Here is a 17,672-nt window from a genome sequence, read left to right as displayed (position 1 = left end):
ATGCCAATAACACTAATTAAAAGATAATTGATTTGTTTTTCAGGGTGTCATATGTAAGACACAGGAGCCTTTGATTTTTTTTTTCACTTACTTGGTGCCTATCAAATACAAGGACTGAATACAAGTAATGCCTCCACCTCCATAACTTTAGTTTAAATAGAAATATTTTAATAAATGATACAAGAAAAAATAATCCTTGAAATGAGCTCTTTCATTACCTGTATTTATTTCTCCACATAGTCATCATTTGCTACACACTTGTGCCAATAATGAACAAACTTCTGAAATAACTCCACATTTTGTCTCTTCAACCTGGCAGCCCTTTCAACCTCTTCATTCAAGTCAAACAGATGCCCACAAAGATATTCCTTCAATTTTAAGAGAAGGTGGAAATCACATGGCGCCAAGTATGGAGCATGTGGTGAGTGGGATAAGATTGTGAGATCCAGTGTCACCCATCCTCTTGAGTGGTTTAGGTGTGTTAAGTGTGAGGCTTAGCATTGTCATGCTGCAGCAACATTTCCTTCTTGTGCTTCCAAAGCCTGCTCAATTGTTTTCAAAATGTTGAATGTTGCAATGTAGCACTCTCAGCAAAATGCCAGATTCAAGGAAATCCATGTGAATAACATTATCTGCTTACCCAGTTCTGACTGTAACCATGAGTTTTCCTGCCAAAACCTGGCTTTTGAATATTTTTTTCACAGGTGAAACTTTGTGATGATATTTCATCTGCTGACACTTCATTTTTGGGTTATAATGATGAGCCCATGTTTTGTTGGTTGTCATGATGCTGTGAAGAAATTCCTCACCTTCCTTCTAGTAACAATTGCTGGCAAGCTTCAACTCTTAAAGTTTTCATCTCTGTCATCAGTATGTGAGGAATCCATCTTTCACAAACCTTCCAATATTGAAGAACATCAATAATGTGACCCACACATTCCTGGGAAATGCCAAACTTGACAGCAATTTCCCTTTTAGTGATCTCCAACTGTTTTTAATCAGTTCATCAACCTTTCTCATGTGAAACTCATCAGTTGCTGTCAGAGGTCATCCACTTTGTTCTTGATTACACAAATCCACCTTTCCCAATTTACCATCTGTACATTTTTGGCCCAGTGATGTACATTAGTCCTATCAACACAATCATCATCATAAACAACCTGCATTTGAAGGTGAATTTCAACTGGAGGGATTCCTTCAGCAGTCAAAACTTCAATTACAGCACATTCCTTAAAACACACTGAGAACCACTCCATTTCACAAGCAGTAACAACACAACTTTTTCTCACAGCAACTTCCCACCAATTGAAGCTAAAGAAGAGATGCTAAAGAACATATCAGAGCTTCTCAAGAACCATTAGTGGTATTTGTTGGTGACTTATAACACTGGAGGCATTACTTTTCATTCAACCCTCAGAAGATTTAGATCTATGCAGAAAGACCATATGCCCTAAAATGATGAAAGTCTAGGACCTGAATAATAACTACACAAAAATAAAAAGGAAGCTCAGAGTTCATTATGAACAAACCAGTAGACAGTCAAGAAAAAGCTTCTAATGAGTTTGATTAGCTTTTCACATTGTCCTGATTTACACAGGATACAATACCCTACTGTTGGATTGTTTTTGGCTAAGGATGATACAGAAATCACTTATAATGGCACATTTTATGCAAATCAGTTAATGTTACCTTGGCCAGTCCCTTTATTCTAAGTGCTAATAACTGTCATTCAAACTTCAAATGTTATGTTAAAAATTGTTTGCTTTTGAATAAGCTACAATGCCTGAGTTATTTAACAGCACTAATAGGCTGCCGCATTCCAAACAGACTCTGGGTAGCCAAAAACAACAATTATAGAGATCAGATAAATTAATTAATTAATTAAAATGAACAAGTATAACAATAAAAATTCTACCAAGAACAAACATCATGGCATCCCTATTCAGGTTGGTTCAAAGACACAATGAAATGAAAGTTTTAACTTGCTTACGAAAAGTAGAGGTAGAGCTGCACATACCTATGGGGGTGGGGGGTGGGAAAGAGTTCTATAAGTGGAAGCTACTACTGAGGAAGCCTGATGCCTTGTCCACACCCCATGTACTTCAGAAGGGGTGGGTGGGACTTGCAGCAGGTCCCCTCAGGATGATCAACTCAGGCTGATAGATTCTGTTCTGGCAAGGTGTAGCCATGGGTAAGCTAGTCCTGTGTTGTGCAGGGCTTTAAAAATGTGAATCAAGAGATCAGTTAGCCCATTTTTTATGATGCTGGAAGAAGGGACCTTCCCTTTAAACATGCACCCCCCTATCTTAATTCTGCAGCTTTGCTAAAACTGGTCAGTGGCTGAATTCACCCTTGTCTTAAACTACAGTATAATGGTGTGTAAACTATGGCTTGGCATTGTGCGAACCAGTCTACTATTTTATTGTCTGTTCAGTAAATGTCTAAAATAAACCATGACATAGTAGACATATATGAACCTAGCTGTTATGACTTAGAAATACGTATGCTACAAAAGAAATTTGTAATGTCTGAAAACAGACATTTAGAAATTTGAAATGTCTAAAATAAACCATGACATAGTAGACATATAAGAACCTAGCTTTTATGACTTAGAAATATGTATGCTCAAAAGAAATTTTAAGCCATCATTTAAAATACATAATGATTGGGTTGCAATATGATCCTAAATCCAGAACGAACTTCTTTCTCAGTCTTTTTTTATCCATTCAATCATGTCCGATTCTCAGAGACTGCCTGGACAAGGCCTAAAAAGACCCCTACCTCTGGAACAGAGACTTTTGCTGTTAGGCCATGCCACATCACCTTGCCAAAGATACTTAAAAAGTGAATCATATATTACTTTTTGATAACATCTATTTGATAACATGCTTATAGACCAAAGTACATGGTTTATGACAGGGGAAAATGCATTCTTCAGTAAACATCCTGACCAGCCTCTGATCGCAAGGGCTCAGAATTCCCTCTCTTCCCATCTGCCCATGTACACACACTTTCAGAGAAGTTTCCTCAGCTGCTGCATTGGAAGACGACACTTATCTAAGGCGGCACAAAGCTGCTTTGTCTGCAAAACATACAGACAGGAAGGTGTGTGTCTGGGTGCTTCTAGAGAAAGTCCAATGGTACAATCAAGAGAACTGCTTGATCTTTCATTTTCAGCGACCTGAAATCTAAGATCCCATTTTAAGCCAATCAGCAGCAGAGGAGTGAATTAAAAGCTATCACCAGCTGTTTACATTTATTTTTGTTACTTATTTATTTTTCAAATTTCTATTACCACCCATCTCCAAGAGAGGGGGACTCTTTTTAAAAAGAAAAACTGATGACAGAAGGCATAACTCAGTAATAGGGTCAGCCTCAACAGCAGAAGATTGGTGCCAATAAGTCTCTGGAATCACCTGGCTTGGGAGCAGGAAATTAGATCAGAAGGACCTTTAGTCTGATTCTGAAGGACTGTCTTTATATTCTCTATTCCTAGCATCCTCTTTCAGCGTTTGGTCTTGTCCTTGGCGTGCTTGAAGAATTCACCTTCCATAGGTTTTAAGGGTTTTTTTAAATTATATTCCAGAGCTTTTTAGAATACATATATATGAGCAGAGTTCAGTATTTGAAGCAACAGATATTTAAAATTTTAACAAGCTTTAGCTTTATCTTGGGCATAAAAATTCTATCCACTTTGAGACATTTTACATGTCCAGACAAGAGATGTTTAAAAAATGAGCGGCAAACACAGATCTCAGTGGAGATACAGCAGTAGGAAAGTCCTTCATCCTAACTCTTTCAGTGCTCCTCCTCCAACCCCTTTCATCAAATTGCTGGTGAAAACCAGACAGACATATTTCTTGGCACAATAAACTCTGCTAGCCTATTTCATATATCAGCTTTCTCTCCCCCTGGAATTCAGTCCTCTTTGCCCTTACATAAAGTGCTTACATTTACACATTAAGTCTTACAGATCATATTTTAACTTTGACCCAGTAGTGTTGGGTTACTGAAGCTGAGTTGCCAACAGTGAAGTCATAAAACACTATTTTAATTCCAAAAGATCTCTCCAGTGGTCAGTGTAATTTAAAAATAATGGTAACATTCTCTTGTCCAAAGATTTTATTTTTTCCACAGGCCCTTGGTGAAACCACTGATATAGTCCATCCCCTTGGGAGTTTTGATGGCAAATATTTGGTAGAACATTTGGAGTCTCCCCATCAGATTGCCCATGGATTATTTTGCTTTCTACAAATCAGGACCTGGAAAACTGCAAATTCAAGTTCATATAGTACACAAACTAACCATTTATAAAAAGAGAGGTAAGCTGCTCCAGAGAGAACAAGAAGTAGAACAAGTTCATGTGTGAATTGTAACTTTGTAGGAAAAAAGTATGTAGCAACGGTTCCAAAATCAACTTCTTGAAAATGGAACAGCTGTTGACTTTAAAACAGATTTCTAGTTCTCCTAGTCCAACAAAAATCAACATTTTGAATTAGATCTTTAAAACAAATGGGCAATCAGGATGAATGCTGCAACATTAGAATGCTATTACATGTATGTTTCACCCCAATGAGCAGCTTGACAACCATGTTCTATAACAAGCGCTGCTTCGGAGCAAAAGATGGTTACAATATTTCAGGACATAGGCATTCAGAGAGGGTGTCTGTGTGACAAAATATGCATATATTTTGCAAAATATACAAACTCCATCTCTTATATACTTGCGTGAAATGTCACAATGTAAGTACAAAAGGGTAAAGCTTGCACTGTGATGTCATGACCCACATTGCATCATTTTGGCATAATTGTGCTTAAAAGCAGACACCTATCCAAGAGAGGCTATATAACTTTGTTCACTTCCTACATCAAGCCTTATCTATACAGTACTGAACAATTCATATAGCAATGTCCAAAACTGGGCTGGTCCAAAACTAGTCCTCGGCTTATGTCCATTCGTTCAACGACCGTTCAAAGTTATGGTGGTGTTGAATGAGTGGTACTTATGACCAGTCCTTGAAGTTCCAGCCATCACAGCACCCCTGCAGTCATGCGATTGCGATCCAGGCACTTGGCAACTGGCTCGCAATTACAACGTTGCAGGGAGCCACGGTCACGATTGCCATTTGTAACCTTCCCTGCACAAGCAAAGTCAATGGGGAAGCCAGCAGGGAAGGTTGCAAGTCACTCCAGTAAATCACTCCCGCTTTCTCTCTCATTAGCAGCACCCCCTGCCCGCCCGTGGCCTGCGCTGGTCCTCCCCCAGCCTTGTGTGTGGCCTGCGCCAACCCTCCTAGGGCTCCCCCGACTGACACGCGGCCTGCATTGGCCCTCCCCCAGCTTCCCCTGTGCTTCTTACCTGGGACTCCCGCCTCTTCCTGCTTAACAACCTGGGTGTCTTGGGGTTACAACAGCAGCCAGAACTGCTGGGATTGGTGTCACTAAGGGATGCAGTCATGTGATGTTGCTCTGCAAGACCGCATTGCTTAGTGATGGCACTCCCAGTCCCAATTGCCATGTAACTACCTGAACTGTAGTTGGACAATCTGTAGATGAATTTTCACTCCCAGCCACAAAATGTCTGTATACAGTACAGATTGCAGTCTGGCTTTCCAACCATACTAGCTGGAGATTATAGTACTTTTATCTAATCCATCAAGAGGGCACCAGGTTGGAAAAGTTGATTTAGAGTATTCTGAAGCCTTGATAAAGTTAAATGAAACCAAAATAACACTTCTCAATTAGTCATAAAGAAAACATAACTAGCAAGATCTATATGATAATCCCTAACCTCTTATCCTAATTCATGTTGATTTTCCCAATCCTCCATTCATAGAAAAACATTTCCTATTAATTCTCAAAAAATGGAAAAAGCAAAAATCAAAGATTAACCCAATACAAAGTATGATTCATGGTAGTTATGTAATGTTCATGCCGTTGTACAAATATTTTAATATTTTAATAATACCTGCTCATGATACAATCTTATCCAATGTCTTTAGTTTCTGAAGGGATACCAGCAAATATCCCACGTGAACCCTTTTTTGTTTGGTTATGTGGAACATTAAGAACACACATTCGTGACTCACTGTTCTGTAAATAGTACTACTAGATACAATTTCTTGGAAAGACTTGTACCAGAAGCAATGCCTGTAGTGAAGACTGCTTGTTGCCTGCATAATACACACACACAGGCCAAAAAGCACAGGGCCTGGATATCTGAGAGAGCACTGGTCTCCATTCATTTCTGCCCGCCCAGTACATTCCAGCAGATATGGATGTGCTCCGGGTCCCTTCCATCTTCTCCAACAGAAGCGTGCCTTCTCTGTTGCGGCCCCCACCCTCTGGAACAGCATCCCCCCAGAGATAAGGACGGCGCCCTTGAAAACCTGGCTGTGGTCCCAGGCCTGGGGTTGATGTTTATGATTTGTTTAAGGCCCCCGTTTTGTTTTGTTGATTTTGTTGTTTATTGGATCATTTTAGTCTGGGCTCTCTGTCGGATTTAATGCTTTTAGCTGTTCTTCTGTTTCTGTTTCTGTTTTGTTTTTTCTACTTTTGTATGCTGCCCAGAGTCCACCGGAGTTGGGCAACCAAAATAAATAAATAAATAAATGTGTGGAGAAGCTGATGAAAGAAGCCAAGTCCCATCTTGCTTGGCTGAGCATCGTTGCAGGAAAAACTGATACTAGAAGAAACATTCTCACGAGGATCAGATATTAAGAAACTATAACTCAGCTTTAAATGTTATATTTTTAAAACTGATTGAGTAACAAGTGGATTATTACACTAGTATGGTATTCTTGAAATTGATTAAGGAATGACCTATCAATTTGAGATGTTCTTGGAAATAAACATTTTCTCAGTTCATTTTGATCTGTTTTTTGCCTGGGATTTGCCTTGACATCTGTACCGGGAGAGCAAAGCTCAGGATGTACCATCTTGTTCTTCCATATCCATGAGCACAGGAGGTGTGGGTTGGGACGAACAAGGCATTGCTGTGCAGCCGTTCAACTATTTTGCAGAGGTTTTCAAAATATGATGCTGAAGAATGACTGTAGAAATTGTTTTGTGCGTTTCCAAGATTCCATTTCGTTTATGTCAGCCTTTCCCATATAAAACATAGGCTCTATTGTTGTAAACTACCTTAGGACCATCTTAAGGAAAGTCAGCATATAGTTTTCTTTATAATGGCATGTGCACGCACACAAACACATAGGGTAAAAAACAAACTTTGGATAGGAAACTGGCATATTTTGCAGGGAAAAAGCAAAAGAACCAGATTCAAGGTTCCTTCCCAGCCAGATACAATCATGTTCACTTCTGCCCACAAGTTGAAAGTACACATCCTTTTACATCTTAGATTTTATCACATCTTTCCAATCTCTCATTTCCACTTTACAGTATGTCTGTCAGCTAAGAGGAATAAGATTCACACAAATGTCACATTTATTTCACCCAAGACTGAGCAAATATTCTGCTCAGAAATAAAGCCATGTCACAGGATGAATTTCCTCCTTCCTAAAAGTCCTGGGTTAAAGCTGGAATTCTTAAGCACATTTAATTACTAGGCCTTCCTAAAGTCAGTGAGCCTTACTGCATTTCAAATTAAAGCACTTGGGATTGCATTGCTAGTCTTTGGAGCAATGTTTTTCAACCTTGGCCACTTTCAGATGTGTGGACTTCAACTCCCAGAATTCCCCAGCCAGCAAGGAATTCTGGGAGTTGAAGTCCACACATCTGAAAGCGGCCAAGGTTGAGAAACACTGCTTTGGAGGTTTTTCTAAAAGCACCAAGAATACTTCTTTAAGGAAACAGCAATAATGATTGTTGGCCTCAGGTGACCAGAGCAAGAAGCACAGCTAATACCAGCCATGTGAGAGGGTCTCCCCTCAAACCTGGTCGTCACATGGAATATTGCTTCCTTATCACCTGATGACATAGCCCTGATCACAGAGTAGCCAGTACTGAGTCCTGGATCAAGACTAGAACAAAAGGTCTTGAAGAAAACACTAATAAAATCTGCCTTACGCTCTCCTAAGTAAATATCTGTGGAATGTCAAACAACTTTATCACACCAAGCAAATACGCAGCCTTCTCTATTGCAGAGTGTAGAGGCCATAGGTGCACGGATTCTCACTGCATACTGAGGATGTCCTTACATGCTTTAATGATTTTGCTGACCACCAAAGATTAGAAATGCTTCAGAAGGCTGGCGAGATTCCCTCAAATAACTTCTTCTTGACAATGTCTGGTTGTAGTAAACAGTAACTTGACTTTTCCTCAAAGAGGACTTGATCAGCCACATACGGCCCTTAAGAAAAGGGATTATTCCACCTCATCAGTGTACTATGGTTATATTTGCAACTGAATTGCCCATCAACCAGCAAACAGAAGCAGCAAGGCTTTGACAAACATCAGCACACATGCACAGGTGCTCTTGAACTGAGTTAAGGAGCTGAATCCTATAAGCTTCTAATGAGCCCAAACCATGCAATTTACGATAATACCTTAATGTAGTAAGCCTAGTTCATAGACTGGGAATAGGCAACCTGGTGCTTTACAGATTTACCACCCATTATCTATTCTGACTAAGCTTTGAGAGGACTGTTTCTAAACATCTAGCAGGTACCAAATGCCCCTCCCTGCTGCATACTTTCTCATGCTGGGCAATTGTGTAAACAATGTTACTCATCTCTTGGGGGGAACACCTCAAATGACAATGGGTGAGAGCAATTGTAGGGTGGAACAAAAAATTCTTTTGAGAGCTTAGGAGGATAAAACTGGATGCTGTGTGGAAATGCCCTCAATCTGCCAAATAAAAGATTAGATATGCATAATATATCTAATCTCAAAATATATGCATAAGAGGCATTTTAAGCCTTGATTCAGAAAAGCACGTGGTTCAGTTTGGATCCTGGGTTCAAGCTGAAAGAAAGATTTGGAAATCTAAGTTTTATGTTACTCAGTGATTAAAATATGAAAAGTATTTGCAGCTCTACATTTTCTTACTTTTCAGCAGAAAGTGATAAATTCTGCTATTGTTATATTATACAGTATAATTCTGATACTATATTTTTCTGAGATGAAACTTGCTTAATTACAGAGAAATGTCTCTAAGGGGTTCTGACCTGGGATGAGAATTGTAGCCCAGAACTACAGAGTTAGTAATCTTGTCTTCACTAAAATAGTTCATTTTCAAGGATTATGAATTTTATGTGTGTATGATTTGGTTTTAGTTTAATGTCTTATGTGCCAATTGTGGGTTAGGACAAACCATGGCTTAGTATAGTTAGGAACTCAGATATTCCTTTAACCAAGTAGCTATGAACTCAGTCATTCCTTTAATCCCTGATTTATGCTTGCCTATCTTCACTAGAGCCAAATGACACATGTTCTCTTTCTCTTACCATCACAGAACCATAGCTAAATTCCACTCCGATGCTCTTTGCTATTTTATAAAATCTTGCTTATATAATGCACATCATGTGGATCAACCAGCAGAGCTTTTCAGGAAGAGCTGCCAAAAATTCCATCAGCTTGAATTTTAAACATCCAGGATATTTCCTCACATGTATGTACAGGTAGTCCTCGCCTAACGACCACAATTTAGACCAGAATTTCGGTTGCTAAAAAAAAGTCATAATTAGGCAAATCTGACCCAATTTTACAACCTTTTTTGTGGTGGTCATTAAGCAAATTGCCATGGTCATTAAGCAAACCATGTGGTCATTAAGCAAATCATGAGGTTCCCCATTGATTTTGCTTGCCAGAAGCCATCCAGGAGGGTCAAGACTGGCAATCACATGACCATGGGATGCTGCAATGGTCATAAATGCAAACCAATTGCCAAGCACCCAAATTGTGATCACGTGACCACGGGGATTGTCATCAGTACTGATGACAGGGATGCTGTGACGGTTGTAAGTGTGAGCACCGGTTGTAAGTCAGTTTTTTCAGCACCATCATAAGTCTGAATCATCACTAAACAAATGGTCATTAAGTGAGGACTACCTGTATTCATAAATAACACATTCCTGATTGGAAAAAATCATACTTTCAAGAGATAGACTTAAGCAAAGTGTACCAATGGAAATACAAAGAGAATAGGAGACAGTTTTACCATCTGGGCTTCATCTTAATTATGAATTTTCTTCCATAGGCAGTCATTAAAATTGAATGCATATTTCCATTTCTTGTAGCATTTCAAAAACATTCAGATGAATATCTAATAACCAGTATGTTGTGTTCCTCACTGGGAAATTACATATGCCTCCCACATGCGCAGCTTTAAAAAAATGACAAAATGAAGCTACTTCATTAGGGATGCTCACTTTACAGGTTCCTATTGTTAGTTACTATAAACCTGACTCCTGCCAATGCCTCTCCCTATTCAAATTTATATTCATGGTTCAGCTCTCAATAAAGACAGTGCACTGTTAGTTGCTGGACTAGGAGCGAGGAGACACAGGTTCTAATTCTCCCTTAGGCACAGAAAGCAGCTGGATGATTTTGGGCCAGTTAATTTCTCTAAGTCCCAGTCAGAGTCAGACTCGGCATCAAATTGGCTGATATTACCAATGTTACCTCATGTATTGATAGCTTCCCTATAAGAATCAGAACCACGCAGTACAAAAACAAGCAGACACTACAGCCATGTGGGACAACACTAACAATAACAACTTCAGATCTCACCATAGCCAGCTTCAGATGCCACATGCTTTTACAAAATACTCATATTCAGTCTAGTGCTTAATATGACATTCCAAGCTAATGCTTTAAATATTATGAACTGCATCTCCAATCACCCCCAGCAAGCCATTAACCCGGCTCCCTGGGAATGACAGAAGTTGTAGTCCCCCTGGACTATAGGATGTACATACAAACCCACCGACTGTTGTAAGCAGTACTGCAGCAATTAGGCAATGCATGAATGGAGATTGCTGCATTACTGGTATATCATGTAAACCATTCCTATTTGCAGAGGTTAATTCCCTCTCCTTTTTCCCAGGCTTCAATAGCTTAACTATGATGAATAAGAAGCAATTCTGGAGAAGAAAACTCCCTAGATTTGGCTTTTTCTAGGTATTAGATACCTGAGGATGTTCTGGCAAGGTTCCCCGCTATGCCTGCTCAGCACTTGCACTCAGTATTGACAGGTGGAGGAGATGGGAAACAGGTAGACAGCTTCTTCTCAGTTCTGAGAAAACCCCCACATCATACTGTACATGAGACCTTCCATTCCCATCAAAGACAACAGGAGCTCACCTGTCTTCTTTGTTTCAGGTTAACTGATTCAGCAATAAAACATTATAATGATAATGAAAATGATGACATGGAATCTCTTGCGTATGACAGTCCTAGGGCTACATGCTTTCTAGTGAATAAAGTAGGTCACACCTAGCATTTCAGGATGAACGGTCTTTCTCCAGGTAATGTAGATGCAGGTAATACATAGTACAGTAAAATGGGTAGTACCACAATATTAAAATCAGTAGACAAAATGGCTTGCTCAAGGCAATAAAAAGAGCTAGATAGCTGTTATCACCTAGACCAAGATAGGTTAACCTCCATAACTTCTGCACTGATAATCTTATTAACTGGACTACTGCAACATGCTCCATTGGGTCTACCCTAGAAGATGGTCCAGAAGCTACTGGGCTGCTAAGTGAGACCACGTTACACTGATCCTTAAAACATTGCACTGGCTGCCTATGAGGTAGTGGGGCCAATTCAGGAGATTGACACTGTCCTATGCCATTTATGGCTTTACAGGCTAAACACTTAAAAGATCATTTCTCCTAATGCCATAAATTAAATCAGCTGGCCAGGCCTTGAACACAGTTTTATCTATGACTTGGCCCATAATGCTAGGAGAGGGCTTTCTTGGCGATTGCCCCATTTAATGGCACTCTCTTCCCAAACCATAAGTATGGCTATATACTATATACTATATAGCTTCAGGAGAAAGCCCAAAACAAGGTTCTTCACCCAGCATTTGCTGAATAAAATAACTCCTGGACCACAATGTCACCAAGATATTCTGGGTTTTAAAGGAGTGTTTCCAAGGAACCATTTAATATTCTTACTGGGTTTTCCTCTCTATGTGTATTCCTGGTTTTGTGCACTTCTCTGGGCTCCTTCTGGTAGGAAAAACAGTATGAAATTAATAATAGGTTAACCCAGTAGCCACTGTGCAGTCTCAAAGAGGGTATGCCACAATACATTTAAAGTGCTATAAGACATTATTGATGCCACTGTGAATAATGCTCTCCTCTGCACTTTTCAAGAATCATGAATTCAAGATGCTTTTGGTGCTTGCCAAGGTCCCCTTCCCCACCTCCCTTATGACAAAGGAAGTTAGCATGCTGAGAAACAACAAGCTTCCGAATCATCTTGCCTTGGATTCTAATAGGCCCTGTCGGTATACAAGGAACCAATTTCAAAATGGGACCTTTCCCTTGTGATAAGGTTTTATTTATTTATTAATCACATTTATATAGCCGCCCACCTCACTAAAAGTGAAAGGTTTTTCCTTCCTGTCCTTTAATAATTCTCAAATTGAGGAATATGGGGGTGAGGTGAAAGAGAGGATATTTTGTTCTATATTTATAAACATCCCCTTATAGTAGAAGGATCACATGTTAGCATCAAACATTCCAGAGTATTCTATGACAAATGGGCAACTTGTCAGCAGGTTGTAAGTTAACCACATCAAAGAAAAAAATAGAACGTCCTGTGACCACAAACCATAGCACTGGGCCATGGGAGACAGAGGGAAAAGTTCAGAAGCAGTTGTTTTAGAGGGGAACAATACTGCCTGGAAATGTAACCACAAAGAAGCTCCTCAAAAATCTAGCTACAGATTTTTGCTCCTGCTAGTAACTTCCAAAATAAATGTTATTTTCATAAAAAAGGCTGAATTCTTGACCAAGATACTAAATGTTCCTTATGTCAACCTCATCTTTCTCTCAAAGCAGAGAGATATAAACCTGTGAGCTATGAAAATATTAGCTATAAATAGGTACTGTATCCAGTTCCTTAAAAAACAATGCAGATGGGACTGATGTATCTATTCAACAGCCTCATTAACTAACAAACCTTAACCTCTCCTCTTTGGTCTTGGGAAGAACAGAAATCCTTCTGTTTTCAAACAACTCCACCTGAGCACTGTGTCTGAAAGCAAACCATGGTTAGTCAATTAATGTCAACCCAAAGAAGCTAGCTTAAAAAGCAGTTTATTTACTTGATTTATATTCCACATTTCACCACAAATTCAGGACACAATACAAAGTAGTTCTCATTTAGATTTTCCCTGCAATCATAACACAGTGAGCTAGAGAGAGCTGAGAAAAATCAGCCAGTGAGTTTCTATGGCTGTAGATGGACTTGAACCTGGGTTTTCCAAGTTCTAGTTACATACCTTAACCACTATATTACACTGATTTATTAACCCTAAACCCACACCTTATGGACTTGTTGCATAAAAAAGAAAAAAAATGAAAGTGTGATTTATGGTTTTGATGATTAGACAGGATAGACTATAGAAAGAAGAGAGCCATGATATAAACTTAGAAGTTAAAATATAATTGTACTTATAACTGTTGTGAAGAAGAATGGAAGCCACTTCTTTATATCTTTCTTTATATCTTCTTTTTATTTTTACTATTGTTCTTTTTTCTCTTTACTTTCCTCTTTTTCTGTTTTGCACTTTTAACTTTTTCTTTTATTTCTCCCTTTCTCTTTCTCGTTCTCCTTTAGTCTGTATTAGTTCTTATTATTTGTTTGTTTGTCATATTTTTATTACCACCCATCTCCCCCACTTGAGGGACCCTGGGTAGTTCACAATAAAACAGTATAAAATTCAATAAAATCAAAATAATATCAATAAATTCCAGCCCCAGAAACAAACTGTCTGTCTTCATCTTCTACCCAACCATCCCACCCAGAACATCCTGTTTTAGAGAGACCTATACAAATTGTAACTTGGATTGTAGCTGGCTGGAGAGAATCTGTTGACTGATTTGATGAGATTCCTATCTGAATATGAGACAATAGCCTTACAAGAAACCTAGTTAGCTGGAGAGGATGAAACAGTACAACTCCCGGGTTTTCAGTGCTGGTATATCCCTGCCCAAAAATTTAAAAATAGAGGGTGAGCCTCCGGGGGTTTATGCATTCTTAGTAAGGAAGAACAGCAATGGCAGGGTGAGAAATATTATTCTCCTTGTAATACTACTTCCCACTAAATTGGCACACTATTATGTTGTTGTGATGTTAGTTAAGAAACTTTCAGTTTATATAGTTTTTCCAAATCAAATGGCAAATCTGCAAATGAATAGCTCCACTGCTTTATAAATAATTTTCTTGTCTTATATTTATTCTTACACTGGATGCATGCTATGGGAAACACATATCAAAATGCTTTCTCCCTCAGTAAAGTTTGCTGATGTTACTTTGAACTTCATTGTAGATGCACCTTAAAAGATGACTGATCTTATATTTATACTAATACCACAGACCCTATTGATTTTCAGTTTCATTTTTAAAGTAGCCAATCTCTACTTTAAACACAGCTATATTCCTAGTTTAATAATAACCAGCTCATAATGTGATACTTTGAAATCTGCTTTCTTGTTATGTTGGTCTATGACTGTAATAGATTTGAATTGAATTGTATATATATCCAATTACTCTGAAGTTAGACAAAATGCTGTGATTAATTGAAAATGGAAGCAAATGTTTTTTATTCCTTCCCTGGAGGCACTGAAGGAAGAGAAGGCGACTGGAGGCTCATTAATGGTAAACCACAGCAATGTTTCTAAGAAAATAATGGAGGAAAACAGTGCTAAATCCTCCTCCCACTGCCACATCATTGTGCTAAGCATAATATTTTTTTTAAAAAAAGGAATATGGAGAAAACTGGCTGTAGAACCCTTTCATAAATTTTGGCTCTTGAGATCTTGTTGATTGCCAGGTTGTTCCTGAGCCTACTGAACTGCAGTCCTGCAAAACTGAATACCAATAAGCAGACATCCAAGTTTTAAAACATCCACTAAAAGTTATTCTGCTGGTTCTGTATATGTCAGAATATATAGGACTACAGTTTAAGACTCTCCATGAAAACATGGGAGAAAACATCAAGGGTGAAGAAAGGAATTGAATGGCAAATAAGCTGGGAAATAATTAGGGTCACCTCCCCCCACCCATAGACACAAACACATGCATTTCCATCACCTAGCTCCTACTAATATAAACACTGCAAACTGACCCCCCCCCCCGCCAGTATTCCAATGTAATGCAATGCACTTACATGCCTATTTCTTTACACGACGCCTAAAATCATGGCGGTGGGAGAATTAAAATGAGAAAAGTGAATCAAGTTCAGATCTCTGCCAATGCAGCATGTGAACAACCCACATTTTGTTTTCCCCTCCATACATTAAATGGCATTTTCTGGACAGGTTCTTACAGTTTGTTTATTTATTTATTATTCACATTTCTATTACCACCCATCTCCCCCCAAGAGGGGGACTGGGTGGTTTACAATAAAATTCTCCTTAAAACCTCAACATAATAAAATCACTGAATCAACACCTACAATACTAAAATAATAAATATAAATATAAAATCCAAGTTCAGTGCTAAGCATTTTTACTAAGGATTATGTCCCAGGGTCTAATGCAGGCATAGGTTAGCAGCCTTAGAAACACACTGAGAAGCCCTTCAGGGATGTTTATGTGAAATTCCAAATGAGAAATTGCAAAGTGAAAGAAAGAAACCATCCTTGAAAGGATAGTTTTTGCTGCCTATTGCTAAAGGCTTGGAAACAAACAGCAAATGGTTTAAAGCAACCAGTGTGAAATCTTTCTGTATTCCAGACCATAGGAAAAGATAGAAGAATCATACAATGATAGAGAAAACACCATATAACACTTGTGGCATCTGACAAAGATTTGCTTCCTTAGAGCCTGAACACAATGAACATGAATAGTTTGCAACAACATTTGATAGGAATCTAATCTATCATTAGCATAAATCAGTCAGTTTGGGCACTCAGAAGAGCATTTATTCTCTCCCACCTGTCTCCTCTTGATTAAACAGAATAACTGTAACAGTGCAGATTTCCCATCACCAGATCTGGCGACTTATATCCTGTGTATGTATGCATATACTTCCATTACCTCCCTTAAGTAACACAATGATTCATATATGAGTGGGAACCATAGTATGTATCAGAGCCCAGCACATGTCTTTAACATACAGCACTGCACTAGGCATTGCAATGGTCTGACTCAATAGCTGGACTCATCTATCGATCATTAATAATTATAACGGGTAAGATAAAATTTGCTTGCTTCTGGTTTATTAGTCTGAGAACACTTATGATATGTCAGTCATGGTTTATGACATGAGGCAGTGTGAAGCCATCTAACCTCGCCTTTAATAACAAGCTAAGATAACAAGTGTAAACCTCGCTAGTATTAGGAAAGTATTAAAACAAGTCATCCTTCCGCAAAATAATTTTTCCATCCTGAGTTCATCGGGTTTGAAAAAGCGCACCTACCTTCTGAATCACATGCAATTGATGCTTCAGCACTAAGGGTACACCAGAGTCTTTCCTAAATTGATGCCCTCCCGAGCCAACACGTCGGGAGAGCAGGTGATCCTGGAGGGGGGGATCCGGGGAGGGCTGCGGGATTGTTATCCTGACAGCGCCCAGGAGCGGGAAAGGGAAGAGAGGGAAGCTGCCCCTCAAATAATGGGCGATTTCACTTTCCCCCACCCGGGCAAGAAAGATGACCCGCGCTCCCTTACCTAGGCAGGCACCAGTAACAAGGGCTGTAGCCGTCAGGGCTCCGGCCGAGGCGCCATAAATCTTTTTGGCATTCGCCACCAAGAAAGGGGCATGCTCTTGAAGGCAACTGGCAACGCCGATGTGGTAGACCCCGAGGAATCCGCAGCCGGCGAAGGAGATATTCCAGGTGGAGCCCGGCGGGTACATCTCCTCGCCTCCCCGCCACCAACTCCGCGCACGCCCTGGAGGATGCGGGTGTGGTGGGGGGAGACCCCGGCAGGGAACGGGAAAACGCTCTGCCCAGCGCTGTGTCCGCAGGCGCGCAGTTGCGCGGGCAGGGCAGGGCAAAGAGGAGGCTCAGCACAGCTCCCAGACGGGCCGCCGGCGAGCTGCCCTTCTCGGCCGCCGCCGGACTCGCAACCGCCTCACACTCCGCACCGGCTTTTTTCGCTGTCCCGCCGCCACCCGCCTTTCCCCGGCTCCCTTCGCTCTTCCTGCAATCGCTTGCGCCTAATCGGCGACGGCTCGCGGAGGAAACGTTATATGAGGTGGGTGCCTGCTTGCGGCGGAAAGGAGGAGCTCGGGGTTGACACAATCTCCCCCACGCAAACAGGCGAGCGAGCAAACAAGTAGCCCCGGCTAATGGCTGCTGCGTAGATAGCACTACCCAGCCCGGGGCGGAGTCACGGTCCTCCTTCGGGAGAGGAGGGTGCTTTGAGGACTCACCAGCGGGCGGGCACAACAACAGCGGCGGAGGAATTCTCAGAAAACCGCGGGCGTTCCGAGACGGCAGCCAATAGGGGAGTGCGTGGAGCCCAGCTGGGCAACATACGTCTGGAGGCGTATTCGTCGAAGCTGTCTCTAGCAGCCGCACCTT

The 17,672-nt window shown here is 40.3% G+C and overlaps 1 protein-coding gene across 1 annotated transcript in view; it reads right to left on the bottom strand.

Moving 5' to 3' along the window:
- Nucleotides 1-17,404, bottom strand: part of PNPLA2 (patatin like phospholipase domain containing 2) — a 52,822-nt gene extending 35,418 nt beyond the window's left edge. Inside the window, exon 1 of the mRNA XM_063289314.1 lies at nt 16,816-17,404. Coding sequence (XP_063145384.1) covers nt 16,816-17,002 — 187 coding nt within the window. The 5' untranslated portion in view covers nt 17,003-17,404. The remainder of the gene's footprint in view (nt 1-16,815) is intronic.
- Between the last annotated feature and the right edge of the window lie 268 nt (nt 17,405-17,672).

The sequence above is a fragment of the Candoia aspera genome, chromosome 1 (assembly GCF_035149785.1).
Source record: "Candoia aspera isolate rCanAsp1 chromosome 1, rCanAsp1.hap2, whole genome shotgun sequence".
Taxonomy (NCBI): domain Eukaryota; kingdom Metazoa; phylum Chordata; class Lepidosauria; order Squamata; family Boidae; genus Candoia; species Candoia aspera.
This window is presented reverse-complemented; position numbering and strand designations above follow the sequence as displayed.